This window comes from Somniosus microcephalus, chromosome 2 (assembly GCF_052327205.1).
Source record: "Somniosus microcephalus isolate GS21.2 chromosome 2, FLI_Smic_1.0, whole genome shotgun sequence".
Lineage (NCBI taxonomy): Eukaryota > Metazoa > Chordata > Chondrichthyes > Squaliformes > Somniosidae > Somniosus > Somniosus microcephalus.
This window is the reverse complement of record NC_140988.1, coordinates 216,810,666-216,824,358: the sequence shown is the minus strand read 5'-3', so window position 1 is coordinate 216,824,358 and position 13,693 is coordinate 216,810,666. Positions and strand designations below refer to the sequence as shown.

At 46.8% G+C, this 13,693-nt stretch overlaps 1 protein-coding gene across 1 annotated transcript in view; it reads left to right on the top strand.

The window, feature by feature from the left end:
* atp8a1 (ATPase phospholipid transporting 8A1) overlaps positions 1-13,693 on the top strand; it is a 546,817-nt gene that overhangs the window by 495,355 nt on the left and 37,769 nt on the right. Inside the window, exons 33-34 of the mRNA XM_085969404.1 lie at positions 7,178-7,190; positions 8,367-8,378. Coding sequence (XP_085825530.1) covers positions 7,178-7,190; positions 8,367-8,378 — 25 coding nt within the window. The remainder of the gene's footprint in view (positions 1-7,177; positions 7,191-8,366; positions 8,379-13,693) is intronic.

Below are 13,693 nucleotides of genomic sequence, written 5' to 3'. Positions count from 1 at the left end.
ACTGAGCTCCATGGAGGAATCCATTGATTCCAATTGTTTCTGGGACAACTTGAAAACACTACACAAAAAACAACACGACGAATTGGCCATTCAAAATGGGGACACATGGGTAAACCACTTTGAAAAATTATACCAGAAAAACACACTAAGGCCAGAGCAACACCAAATATGCAAAAAACTGGAAAAGCTAGAAATGGCCATAAAGGATAACCAAAACCCGCTAGACTCCATAATAACAGAAAAAGAACTTTTTGAAAAACTCAAGGACCTGAAACCAGGAAAAGCTTGCGGGACAGACGGCATACTAAACGAGATGATTAAACACACGGATGACAAAATGAAACTGGCTATCCTAAAACTCTTCAACTTGGTTCTGACTGTTGGCTATTTCCCTGATATCTGGAACAAAGGACTCATAACGCCCATATACAAAAGTGGGGACAAAGTCGACCCAAACAACTATCGAGGCATCTGTGTAAACAGTAACCTGGGGTAGGTATTCTGTAGCATCATAAACAAAAGACTTATAAACTTCCTTGAGGAGCACAATGTCCTGAGTAAAAGCCAAATTGGATTCCTGCCAAACTATAGAACATCAGATCATATCTTCACCCTACAGACCCTAATTGACAAACACGTTCACAATAACAAAAGCAAAATCTACGCATGCTTTATAGATTTCCAGAAGGCTTTCGACTCCATCTGGCATGACGGTCTATTCCTGAAACTTATCGAAAGCGGGGTAGGGGGAAAAACATATGATGTAATTAAATCAATGTATACAAACAACAAATGTGCAGTTAAAATTGAGACAAACAAACAAAATACTTCCCACAGGGGCGGGGGGTGACGCAGGGCTCGCCAATCTCACCGACACTCTTTAATATTTACATAAATGAATTGGCAAAACTACTTGAACAATCTACAGCACCCGGCCTCACCCTATATGAATCCAAGGTTAAATTCCTCCTCTATGCAGACGACCTGGTTCTGCTGTCACCAACTAAGGAGGGTCTACAGCAGAACCTGAACCTGCTGGAGTCGTACTGCCAGACCTGGGCCCTGACAATAAACCCCCAAAAAACCAAAGTCCTTGTGTTCCAGCAAAGATCCAGACATCAAGGACCCAGAATAAATTTCACACTAGGAACAACTAAAATTGAACAAACCACTAACTACACATACTTGGGCTTAAAAATCAGCTCTACGGGAAATTTTCATCTGGCTGTGAATGAACTGAAAGAGAAAGCTAGAAGGGCTTTCTATGCCATTAAAAATCAATCCAAATAGAAATCCCAATTAGCATTTGGCTCAAAAATTTTAAATCAGTAATTGAACCAATTGCACTCTATGGCAGTGAGGTGTGGGGACCGCTAACACAACAAGAATTTACAAAATGGGACAAACACCCAATTGAGATCCTACATGCAGAATTCTGTAAAAGTATCCTCCAGACTCTCAGGAAAACCGTAAACAATGCATGCAGGGCAGAACTAGGCCAATATCCATTAATAATTACTATCCAAAAAAAGAGCCACCAAATTTTGGAAACACCTAAAAATGAGCAACCCCCACTGCTATCATTACGAAGCCCTGAAATGCCAAGAGAGGACCATAAAGAAGAATACCCTCAGTCAACTAGTCCTGGGACTCAGTGAAGCAACCACTAACACTACTAACAATAACCAGCTCCAGGACAGTGACATCGTAGCACAGAGAATTCGACCCAACACAACTGTCACTAAGCAAAAGGAAAAATACCTGTCATATTGGGCAGAAACAACAAAAACCCAAAACAAACTCAATTGCTACTTGGCCCTAAACAGACAATACAACATGGCTGAATACCTGACCATGGTAAAGGATAGCAAACTGAGAAAGACCTTGACAAGATACAGACTTAGTGAACATAGCCTGGCCATCGAAAAAGGCAGACACAGGCAGACCCAGCTGCCAAGAGAGGACAGGATATGCTCTCACTGCAGTCAGGGAGTGGTGGAGACAGAGATGCACTTCCTCACAGCTTGTGGAAAATATCAGGGCATCAGGGAGAATTTCTACCAAAATTCACAAAAATATGCCCTGAATTCAGAAATTTGAATGACGACCAAAAATTCCCATACTTACTAGGGGAACAGAGAAATTGTGTAACCTTAGCGGCACACTATGTTACAGCTTGCCATAAACAGAGGGACAACCAGTTAAACCTAAGAAAAGAGTATATACAAATTATACGAATGTATATTTATACACTCAGGGATATATCTGTTTCTACACTGTATGGATAGATCTGCGTTTGTGTTCAACCATAAATGTTTTTCGATGCTTTGGCAACATAAGATGTACCTTATCATGCCAATAAAGCGATTTGAATGAAAAAATTGAGAGAGACCGGGGGGGAGAGAGAGAGAGACTGGGGGGGGGAGGAGAGAGAGAGAGACTGGGGGGGTAGAGAGAGAGAGAGACTGGGGGGTAGAGAGAGAGAGAGACTGGGGGGGTAGAGAGAGAGAGAGAGAGAGAGAGACTGGGGGGGGTAGAGAGAGAGACTGGGGGGGGAGAGAGAGAGAGACTGGGGGGGAGAGAGAGAGAGACTGGGGGGGAGAGAGAGAGAGACTGGGGGGGAGAGAGAGAGAGAGACTGGGGGGGAGAGAGAGAGAGAGACTGGGGGGGGAGAGAGAGAGACGGGGGGGAGAGAGAGAGAGAGAGAGACGGGGGAGGGAGAGAGAGAGACACGGGGGGGAGAGAGAGAGAGAGACGGGGGGGGAGAGAGAGACTGGGGGGGAGAGAGAGAGACGGGGGGGGAGAGAGAGAGAGAGACGGGGGGGAGGGAGAGAGAGAGACGGGGGGAGAGAGAGAGAGACGGGGGGAGAGAGAGAGAGACGGGGGGAGAGAGAGAGACTGGGGAGAGAGAGGGAGACTGGGGGGGAGAGAGAGAGAGACTGGGGGGAGAGAGAGAGAGACTGGGGGAGAGAGAGAGAGACTGGGGGGAGAGAGAGAGAGACTGGGGGGAGAGAGAGAGAGAGACTGGGGGGAGAGAGAGAGAGACGGGGGAGAGAGAGAGAGAGAGACTGGGGGGGAGAGAGAGAGACTGGGGGGAGAGAGAGAGAGAGACTGGGGGGGAGAGAGAGAGACTGGGGGGGAGAGAGAGAGACTGGGGGGAGAGAGAGAGACTGGGGGGGAGAGAGAGAGACTGGGGGGGAGAGAGAGAGACTGGGAGGAGAGAGAGACTGGGGGGGAGAGAGAGAGACGGGGGGGGAGAGAGAGAGACTGGGGGGAGAGAGAGAGAGACTGGGGGGGAGAGAGAGAGACTGGGGGAGAGAGAGACTGGGGGGGGGAGAGAGAGAGACTGGGGGGGGAGAGAGAGAGACTGGGGGGGAGAGAGAGAGACTGGGGGGGGGAGAGAGAGAGACTGGGGGGGGAGAGAGAGAGAGTGACGGGGGGGGGGGAGAGAGTGACGGGGGGGGAGAGAGAGAGTGACTGGGGGGAGAGAGAGAGTGACTGGGGGGGAGAGAGAGAGAGACTGGGGGGGAGAGAGAGAGAGACTGGGGGGGAGAGAGAGAGAGACTGGGGGGAGAGAGAGAGAGACTGGGGGGGAGAGAGAGAGAGACTGGGGGGGAGAGAGAGAGAGACTGGGGGGGAGAGAGAGAGAGACTGGGGGGGAGAGAGAGAGAGACTGGGGGGGGGAGAGAGAGAGAGACTGGGGGGGGAGAGAGAGAGAGACGGGGGGGGGAGAGAGAGAGAGACGGGGGGGGGAGAGAGAGAGAGACCTGGGGGGGAGAGAGAGAGACTGGGGGGGGGGGGGAGAGAGAGAGACTGGGGGGGGAGAGAGAGAGACTGGGGGGGGAGAGAGAGAGACTGGGGGGGAGAGACAGAGACTGGGGGGGAGAGAGAGAGACTGGGGGGAGAGAGAGAGACTGGGGGGGGGAGAGAGAGAGACTGGGGGGGGAGAGAGAGAGACTGGGGGGGGGAGAGAGAGAGACTGGGGGGGAGAGAGAGAGACTGGGGGGGGGAGAGAGAGAGACTGGGGGGGGGAGAGAGAGAGAGAGACTGGGGGGGAGAGAGAGAGAGACCTGGGGGGGAGAGAGAGACTGGGGGGGGGGGGAGAGAGAGAGACTGGGGGGGGGGAGAGAGAGAGAGACTGGGGGGGAGAGAGAGAGAGACTGGGGGGGGGAGAGAGAGAGAGACTGTGGGGGGGAGAGAGAGAGAGACTGGGGGGAGAGAGAGAGAGACTGGGGGGGAGAGAGAGAGACTGGGGGGGAGAGAGAGAGAGACTGGGGGGGGAGAGAGAGAGAGACTGGGGGGGAGAGAGAGAGACTGGGGGGGAAGAGAGAGACTGGGGGGGGGGAAGAGAGAGACTGGGGGGGAGAGAGAGAGAGAGACTGGGGGGGAGAGAGAGAGACGGGGGGAGAGAGAGAGAGAGAGAGAGACGGGGAGGGAGAGAGAGAGACACGGGGGGGAGAGAGAGAGAGAGACGGGGGGGGGAGAGAGAGAGACTGGGGGGGGAGAGAGAGAGACGGGGGGGGAGAGAGAGAGAGAGACGGGGGGGGAGGGAGAGAGAGAGACGGGGGGAGAGAGAGAGAGACGGGGGGAGAGAGAGAGAGACGGGGGGAGAGAGAGAGACTGGGGAGAGAGAGGGAGACTGGGGGGGAGAGAGAGAGAGACTGGGGGGAGAGAGAGAGAGACTGGGGGGAGAGAGAGAGAGACTGGGGGGAGAGAGAGAGAGACTGGGGGGAGAGAGAGAGAGACTGGGGGGAGAGAGAGAGAGACTGGGGGAGAGAGAGAGAGACTGGGGGGAGAGAGAGAGAGAGAGACTGGGGGGGAGAGAGAGAGACTGGGGGGAGAGAGAGAGAGAGACTGGGGGGGAGAGAGAGAGACTGGGGGGGAGAGAGAGAGACTGGGGGGGAGAGAGAGAGACTGGGGGGGAGAGAGAGAGACTGGGGAGGAGAGAGAGACTGGGGGGGAGAGAGAGAGACGGGGGGGGAGAGAGAGAGACTGGGGGGAGAGAGAGAGAGACTGGGGGGGAGAGAGAGAGACTGGGGGAGAGAGAGACTGGGGAGGAGAGAGAGACTGGGGGGGGGAGAGAGAGAGACTGGGGGGGGAGAGAGAGAGACTGGGGGGGGGAGAGAGAGAGACTGGGGGGGGAGAGAGAGAGACTGGGGGGAGAGAGAGAGAGTGACGGGGGGGGAGAGAGAGTGACGGGGGGGGAGAGAGAGAGTGACTGGGGGGGAGAGAGAGAGTGACTGGGGGGGAGAGAGAGAGAGACTGGGGGGGAGAGAGAGAGAGACTGGGGGGAGAGAGAGAGAGACTGGGGGGGAGAGAGAGAGAGACTGGGGGGGAGAGAGAGAGAGACTGGGGGGGAGAGAGAGAGAGACTGGGGGGGAGAGAGAGAGAGACTGGGGGGAGAGAGAGAGAGACTGGGGGGGGGAGAGAGAGAGAGACTGGGGGGGAGAGAGAGAGAGACGGGGGGGGGAGAGAGAGAGAGACGGGGGGGGGAGAGAGAGAGAGACCTGGGGGGGAGAGAGAGAGACTGGGGGGGGGGGAGAGAGAGAGACTGGGGGGGGGAGAGAGAGAGACTGGGGGGGGAGAGAGAGAGACTGGGGGGGGAGAGAGAGAGACTGGGGGGGGAGAGAGAGAGACTGGGGGGGAGAGAGAGAGAGACTGGGGGGGGGGAAAGAGAGAGAGAGACCTGGGGGGGAGAGAGAGAGACTTGGGGGGGGGGGGGAGAGAGAGAGACTGGGGGGGGGGGGAGAGAGAGAGACTGTGGGGGGGGGGAGAGAGAGAGACTGGGGGGGGGGGGAGAGAGAGACTGGGGGGGGGGGGAGAGAGAGAGACTGGGGGGGGGGGGAGAGAGAGAGACTGGGGGGGGGAGAGAGAGAGACTGGGGGGGGTGGAGAGAGAGAGACTGGGGGGGAGAGAGAGAGACTGGGGGGGGGGAGAGAGAGAGACTGGGGGGGGGGGAGAGAGAGAGACTTGGGGGGGGAGAGAGAGAGACTGGGGGGGGAGAGAGAGAGACTGGGGGGGGAGAGAGAGAGACTGGGGGGGAGAGAGAGAGACTGGGGGGAGAGAGAGAGACTGGGGGGGGGAGAGAGAGAGACTGGGGGGGGGAGAGAGAGAGACTGGGGGGGAGAGAGAGAGACTGGGGGGGGGAGAGAGAGAGACTGGGGGGGGGAGAGAGAGAGAGAGACTGGGGGGGGAGAGAGAGAGAGACCTGGGGGGGAGAGAGAGACTGGGGGGGGGGGGGAGAGAGAGAGACTGGGGGGGGAGAGAGAGAGAGACTGGGGGGGGGAGAGAGAGAGAGAGACTGTGGGGGGGAGAGAGAGAGAGACTGGGGGGGAGAGAGAGAGAGACTGGGGGGAGAGAGAGAGAGACTGGGGGGGAGAGAGAGAGAGACTGGGGGGGAGAGAGAGAGAGACTGGGGGAGAGAGAGAGAGACTGGGGGGGAGAGAGAGAGACTGGGGGGGAAGAGAGAGACTGGGGGGGGGGAAGAGAGAGACTGGGGGGGAGAGAGAGAGACTGGGGGGGAGAGAGAGAGAGTCTGAGGGGGGTGGGGAGAGAGAGAGACTGGGGGGGGAGAGAGAGAGACTGGGGGGGAGAGAGAGAGAGGGAGAGAGACTGGCGAGGGGGATCGGGGCAGATGTTCCCGATGATGGGTGAAACTAGAACTAGGGGGCATAGTCTTAGAATAAGGGGCTGCTCTTTCAAGACTGAGATGAGAGGAACTACTTCACTCAGAGGGTGGTAGGTCCATGGAATATGCTGCCCCAAAAAGCTGTAGAAGCTACATCATTACATAAATTTAAAACAGAAATAGACAGTTTCCTAGAAGTAAAGGGAATTAAGGGTTACGGGGAGCGGGCAGGAATTTGGACATGAGTCTAGGTTCGGATCGGTCATGGCCCTGTGGGTAGCGGAGCGGGCCCAGGGGCCGTGTAGCCTGATCCTGCTCCTATTTCGTGTGGATGGTTCTGTGATAGTGGATTGTCGGTTAGGATCAGATCAGCCATGATCTTATTGAATGGCGGAGCAGGCTCGAGGGGCCGATTGGCCTACTCCTGCTCCTATTTCTTAAATTCTTATGTTCTTTATTGAAAAACTGCTAATTCCAGGGTTTGAGTGAGATGTGTAAAGATATTTTTTTAAACTGTTACTTCCCTTTCATCACAGCAGTGAATTAGAGTGGGGAGATAGGTGTGGGAAAAATATTGACCCAGCCTATCCAGCCTTCTACAAGTATGCCTGTTATAAGGCAGCATTAGTAGTAGTTGTGGAGGAGAACAGTTCTGCTTCCACTGGCTAAATTGGGAACAATTCCCTGAGGGAGGGAAAGATAAAAGAGTTAACATCAAGGATAAAGTTAACCAAACCTTCAAAAGTACTTCAAAAATCAACATATATGCTGAATTTTCTTTTGTTGATAAGTGCAATACAAGTACAACATAATACCATAGCAAAATACTGCAGATGCTGGAAATCTGAAGTAACAACAGAGAATGCTGGAAACACTCAGCACATCAGGCAGCATCTGTGGAGAGAGAAAAAGAGTTAACATTTCAGGTCAATGACCCTTCGTCAGAACAAAATGTAATTTCATTGATAGGATGATCATCAATGGCTTGCGATGTTTTGTACTAAAGACAAAGACAAACACCAGACATGGGTTTATAGCTTTGCCAGATTTGAATTCTTTGGAACAAACAAACAACGACGAAGGGTCATCGACCTGAAACGTTAAGTCTTTTCTCTCTCTCCACGGATGCTGCCTGACCTGCTGAGTGTTTCCAGCATTTTCTGTTGTTACAAGTACAACATTTATAGCTTCAAATATTTATCCAAGTTGGATTTACTCAATTATTAAAGCAGTGCTTTAGACATAAAAGTATAACTCTGTTATTGTTTCAAACTCCAATCTGCATCTGTACCCATGTCTTTTCAGTATTTTTAATGACCTTGGGGGACCCAGAAATCCTTCCAAGATTTTAACAATGTCATAAAATGTTGTTTTTTCTGAAGAATTTAAATCTGGCAAAGCTATAAACCCATGTCTGGTGTTTGTCTTTGTCTTTAGAATAAATGATGTACATAACATCGCAAGCCATTGATGATCTGCCTATCAATGAAATTACATTTTGTTCTGAAGAGCTTTAGTTATTTTGATTTCTTTTCTCGTATGTGCACATTGCCTCCAAAATATATGGTGCTTTACTGGAAATGTTAAAATGGGAGTTTTGTACCAGTTCTCACAATATGCTTAATGTACATATGATCCTCATGAAGGTGACCTGATGGGAGTGAGGATTTCACTGAGTTTGTTGGTGGCTCATCCTTTTAGGCTGAAGAAGTATTCCCAGCATTACAGAAATTAATAGATATGGGTGTTGGTTTTTCTTTTTCTTTTCATGCTCAGTGTAAAGTAGTCCCCAGGACAAAGGAAAGCAAAGTGAAGATCTCAACTTGTGTACCACTGATCCTTGCAATGACCTTGGTTTTTATATTATCAATATGTCATTTAATATGTTCTTTTAAATCTTGATGCTAAATCAGAAGAATAAAATTTGCTCAAATTTGTTCAGTTGCCACAATCTTCCAAGATACCGGCAAATTTACCAGATTAGAATTTAGTCATTGCATATGGCACACACATGGATGACTAGAATACTTACTACTTTGAGCTTGCAGGTTGACATAATATGCATTTGAAAAATACAGAACATTTTTCTCCCCATTAAGCTGTTTTTCCAGTCACAATAAAAAGTATTAATTAGAGCAAAAGACCAAAATACTCCCACCTATGTACTAACGCATTCACATTCTATACTTAAGGTCTGGCTCAACTAACATTTTCTCTTTTCTAAATATCATGTTTCTGAATGTCGTGGAGAAGTGTCAAAAGCATTTGCTTCCAACAGTCTCAGTATGACACTAAAAAAATGATATGCTTACCAACTGAAATACTTCAATATAAAATCCTTTGTATTTACATGGGTATAAAATAGATTTTACTTTAATTGTGGATGTGTTTTGAAGAAACTCCATGAAAAAAATAAAAGCTAAACTCCTAATCTGAGCAGCTGTCATGTTGTATAGACAACAGACTTGTTGTTTTCCCTCTGGGGCCTATTGGGCCTTCGAAACACCAAGCTTTGTGACTCTGTGATTTCTGATCCCTTGTGAATCCCCCTGGGAGCTACTTTTGTGACAGGATCCATTTGAAGGGGCTAAGGCCTAGAGAAGAAACTTGGCATGGGCCGCAAATCTCACACATTAGGAACAATTTGTAAACTACGCACAGAGGCAGTCGGGGCCTGTCCCCAGAACAGGCTGCTCCTGTTACCGGCATTATTTGAAAAGGATCGCTTTGCTGTTTCCCAGATGATTTGTCTGTGTGTGGAGGGATGTGAAAAGTTAGAAACAGAAATGGTTTCTACACAGTGTTTGTGGGGGGTGGGGGGGGGTGCAGCCTTTGTACAGAAAGGAAGGAAATACCTCTGTGGGATTTTATTTTTCCTTCGTACAAAATACAAAGAAGCTCTCTGTTTTCAATACGAATGTGAGCTTTAAATCTTTGAGCTTTGGATTACCTCTGCAGTACAAAATCTGACAGGCTTTCAAATATAAAATAAAAAACTTTGCCTTTTTAATTCATTTTGATCATTTCTAAAGGCACTAAGATTTGAATAGCAGGTCCCAATTGTCCTCTCTTCACAACTGAAATTAGAATAGTTACGATTAACTCGGCACGGACAAGTTCAACATTCTTCAGCTTAATCCAAGAATAGAATCACCAGCTCAATGTAGGCTGCACGAACACAAACATCTTGCATTGTTTGTAAAATATACAACCTTTTCATCCATAATGGCATTAAAAATTATTAATATACATTTTCTTTACTACAGACCAGTTCTGTTGACTGAAATTGAGAGATTAACTTCAGATTTGTAAAATGGAAGAAAACTAGTACTTGCCTTCTAAAATGTTGCAAGGGAATTGCAGATAACCACTGTGATAACCCTTGTCAGAATAAATTAAATGTTCTTAAAAAATAATTTTTAATTGACATAGTTAAACAACAAGTTTGAAAATCTTTAATGTGTTATGATTAGTGGCCAATAGAGATGTACAATAATTTTATGTCAGATATGAATTTTAAGCACATTCTCACTGTTTCCAATGTTAAAATGCATATATGTGCTAATTATCCCCTCCCCTGATTGGCTGCACAGTGCTCACCTGATCCCAGCCAGCACATCGCACTAACTACGCCGCTGGATCAGGCAAGCACAGCGCGCCGACATCTGAACCGGGCCAGTGACAGGAATTCCAAGCAGGCCCAGGCTTCAGATGTCGGCGCACCAGGTGAGTGCACATCGGGGGCTTGCACGCGCGGCAAGCCCCCGATCCTAATTTCTGGGCCATTACTTTGGTAAAATAATTCTATTATGTTGTTTGAATATCTTAGTTCAAATTAGTGACATTGCAGGAGAAAATGGTGTAAAATGTTTTCTTACTAGTTTTCTGTTTAGTCTTTTCCCCCAATTTAATAAGAGAAAGCAAACTAAGCATTTGTAATTGTTCTTAAAATATTGGTAGCAATTGAGGAAATTAAAATGGAAGCCAAATATGCAAAAATTGGATCTTGGGAGTTATTTTGCTAATGATAAAAATACTCCTCGATTTTGTCTGATTTGTATTGGTTTGTGCACAGGTAACTGCTCACATTTAAAATTGATTAATTTAATGGATTTATTACTCAAAATCTTGTCCAACAACAAATGCTGAATCAAGAACAAATACACAACTATTGTAGGACTTAAAGAAATTCCACAGAATGTCAACATAAATATTCAAAGTCGCACTACATGGGATTGAGCAGTTAATTTCCCTGCTAACATTTTTTAATTTTTTAGCAGTATGTTAGTTTGAGTAGAAAAGCCTTAGTGTGGTGAAAAAATGGGTAGGCAGAATTGATGCTTGAAAATGTGAGGCTCCTTTGGGCCTATGCATAAAAATTCTTATGTTCTCTGTAACCTCAATTATATCTCCTTACTCTAGACTCAAAGCTGTACAGATGTATTCAGTTCAGTTAAAGAAAGAAACAACTTGCATTTATATAACACTTTTCATGACCTCAGGATGTCCCAAAGCATTTTGCAGCCAATTAAGTACTTTTGAAGTATAGTTAGTGTTGTAATGTAGGCAAACATGACCACCAATTTGCTCACGTTACGGTCCCACAAACAGCAATGAGATAAATGACCAGATAATCTGTTTCTAGGTATTGGTTGAGGGATAAAAGTTGGCCAAGACACCTGGAAAACTCACTTGCTTTTATTTGAATTGTGCCCTGGAATCTTTTACATGCACCTGAGAGGACAGAGTCTGTTTTAATGCCTCATCCGAACAACAGCACTCCATCAGAGCTGCACTGGAGTGTCAACCTAGATTATGTCCTAGAGTGGGGCTTAAACCTACAACCTTATGACTCTGAGCCAAGGCTATTACTAAAGCTTATTACTGTAACAGGTTGTGATGTTCAAGTATTGGCTTATACTGTTGTGCTTACAGTTGCCTCTACATGCACCCTGTTGTTTTATTAATGTACACAAAGCCAAATTCAGTCCTAATTATCTAACAACAAATAGTAATTTTAGTAATCGTTCCATTATTAAAACAATGTTCCGTGCTGGTTCTGCTACAAATAAGCTATTGTTAAACACTGCAGGTATTCAGCAAATTTCTGTGTGTGAGATGGACAACATTCTTCAGCCCTGAATGAAATCTGTACTTTATTTTTGTTAAATATAAACATGCATTCAATATATTCACATTTTTTAAATGACTATAAATTACATAAATTAACTATTTTAAACAAAAATTTAAATTTTTGAAAAAAAATAATTAAAGTTTTTAACAGGGCTAAAAATAAACTTACCTTTCTTTAAAGTATTTTAAAATGATAAATCAGTGGAAAATTTTTTTTTTTTACTTCGCCTCTTAGCCTGGTAAAAACAGGCCTGCTTTTCCAGGCGCAGCAGTTTCAGACTTACCTGGACTGAAGCAACTGTGGGGGAAAAAACGGAAGTTTCAGCCGTACGCGCTGCCTATCCGGCACAGGCGTTTGACCTGTGAAGAAGCCCTTTCTTCACAGACGGAACTTCCGGTTTCTAGCGCATGCCTAAAACTGACACTTCCGTTGGCCCTCCGGCTGAATACATAACGCGTACACAGCCGTAGGGAATGGAATTTACGGGCCCTTATTTCATCTTCCAGGCATCCAAATTGCTGCAACATCCAATGATTTTTTTTTTTTGTTTGGAGTGTAGCCACTGTTGTCATGTAGGCGAATAACGTGATAACAGAAGGCAGGTTCTGATAGAGGGGCAGCCGAGGTGTGCAAAAGTTCTTTTGGATATTGGAAAAAGTAAGTTTTGAGGGTTTTTTCCAGAATTGTTTCTGATTTTTCTTTGTATTTATTGTGCTATACATTACATTTTTGGGAGGATATAATAGGGTGGGTGATAAATCAACATCACCCCCAAAAGATCTTTGAAAATTATTTTAAGCAATGTGATTGCTTTTTTTGTAAACTGGAATTTGTTCAGTGAGGCAAATGTTTTTTACGTGTTCAGATATCACAGTTATTAAAAATTATTCAATTAGCATGTTTTGTGCCCTACAAACCTGTGCCAGATGGAAAACTTTGTTATCAAAGGAAATGTGAAGTTGATATTTGTTTTATTGTACAGTTAGGATGCATTTGAAAATGATGAAATAGTAATGGTCATCGTAAGCATGGTTTACTCTGTTTAAGCAGAAGTTATTTGTGAAACAATATATAGATATTCGCTTTCAAAGAATGTTTTAGTTATTTAAGAAGTCACATCTTTGTGAATTCAAGTTAGTGCTTCCTTGCGAAAGATGGACACTGAATAAGTAAAATAGTAAGTACTTAAGCCTATGGATAGTTTCAGGAACTGGATAATTGTTTGGGGAAGAAAAAGAGACCTAATTGATCAATGTTCCTAAAATGAGCTATTCTAAATTCAAACACTGCACTAATCTGAAGTGATGAGGTAAGCTTTAAGACTTGCTAAATGCAAATTAAAGTTCATGAGAATGATTGGGAGAACTGGGTGTGCACTTTAAGCCCTTAGGTGGCACTTTTGATTGCTCTTCACCGGGCAGCCTGTCTTTCCTACCAGCAATGCTGGCATCTTTCCCACTTCCCCCCACAACTGAGGTAAGGAGATCTGTACAGAGTTATTGGCCCAGAAATTCCGTTCGCAGGCGGAGGGCTGCGATCTGGAAAAATCTGCGCCTGGACCGGAGGGCTCCCGGGAGGCATGGAGTTCCGTTGCTGGGCCTCTCCAAACTGCCAGAGTGCAGGGCCCACATATCCCAGAGGTGCAGGAGGTTCGCAGCGTCCCTGGGATCACGTGGGCCATGGGGAGCCAATCAGAGAAGGGAATCTCCATTCATACATTTGACAGGAAGACCTGTCAAATATATGAATGGAGATCACCCCCAAAAAATAGTAAAACTTTTTTAAAATGTGATGTTTTTTTATTTTTTTTAATGACTAAATTACATAAATTAAGTAAACAAAAAATGTTATTTTTTGAAAAAAAATTAAAGTTTTTAACAGGGCTAAAAATAAACTGCCTTTCAAGTATTTTTAAATGATAAATCAGTGGA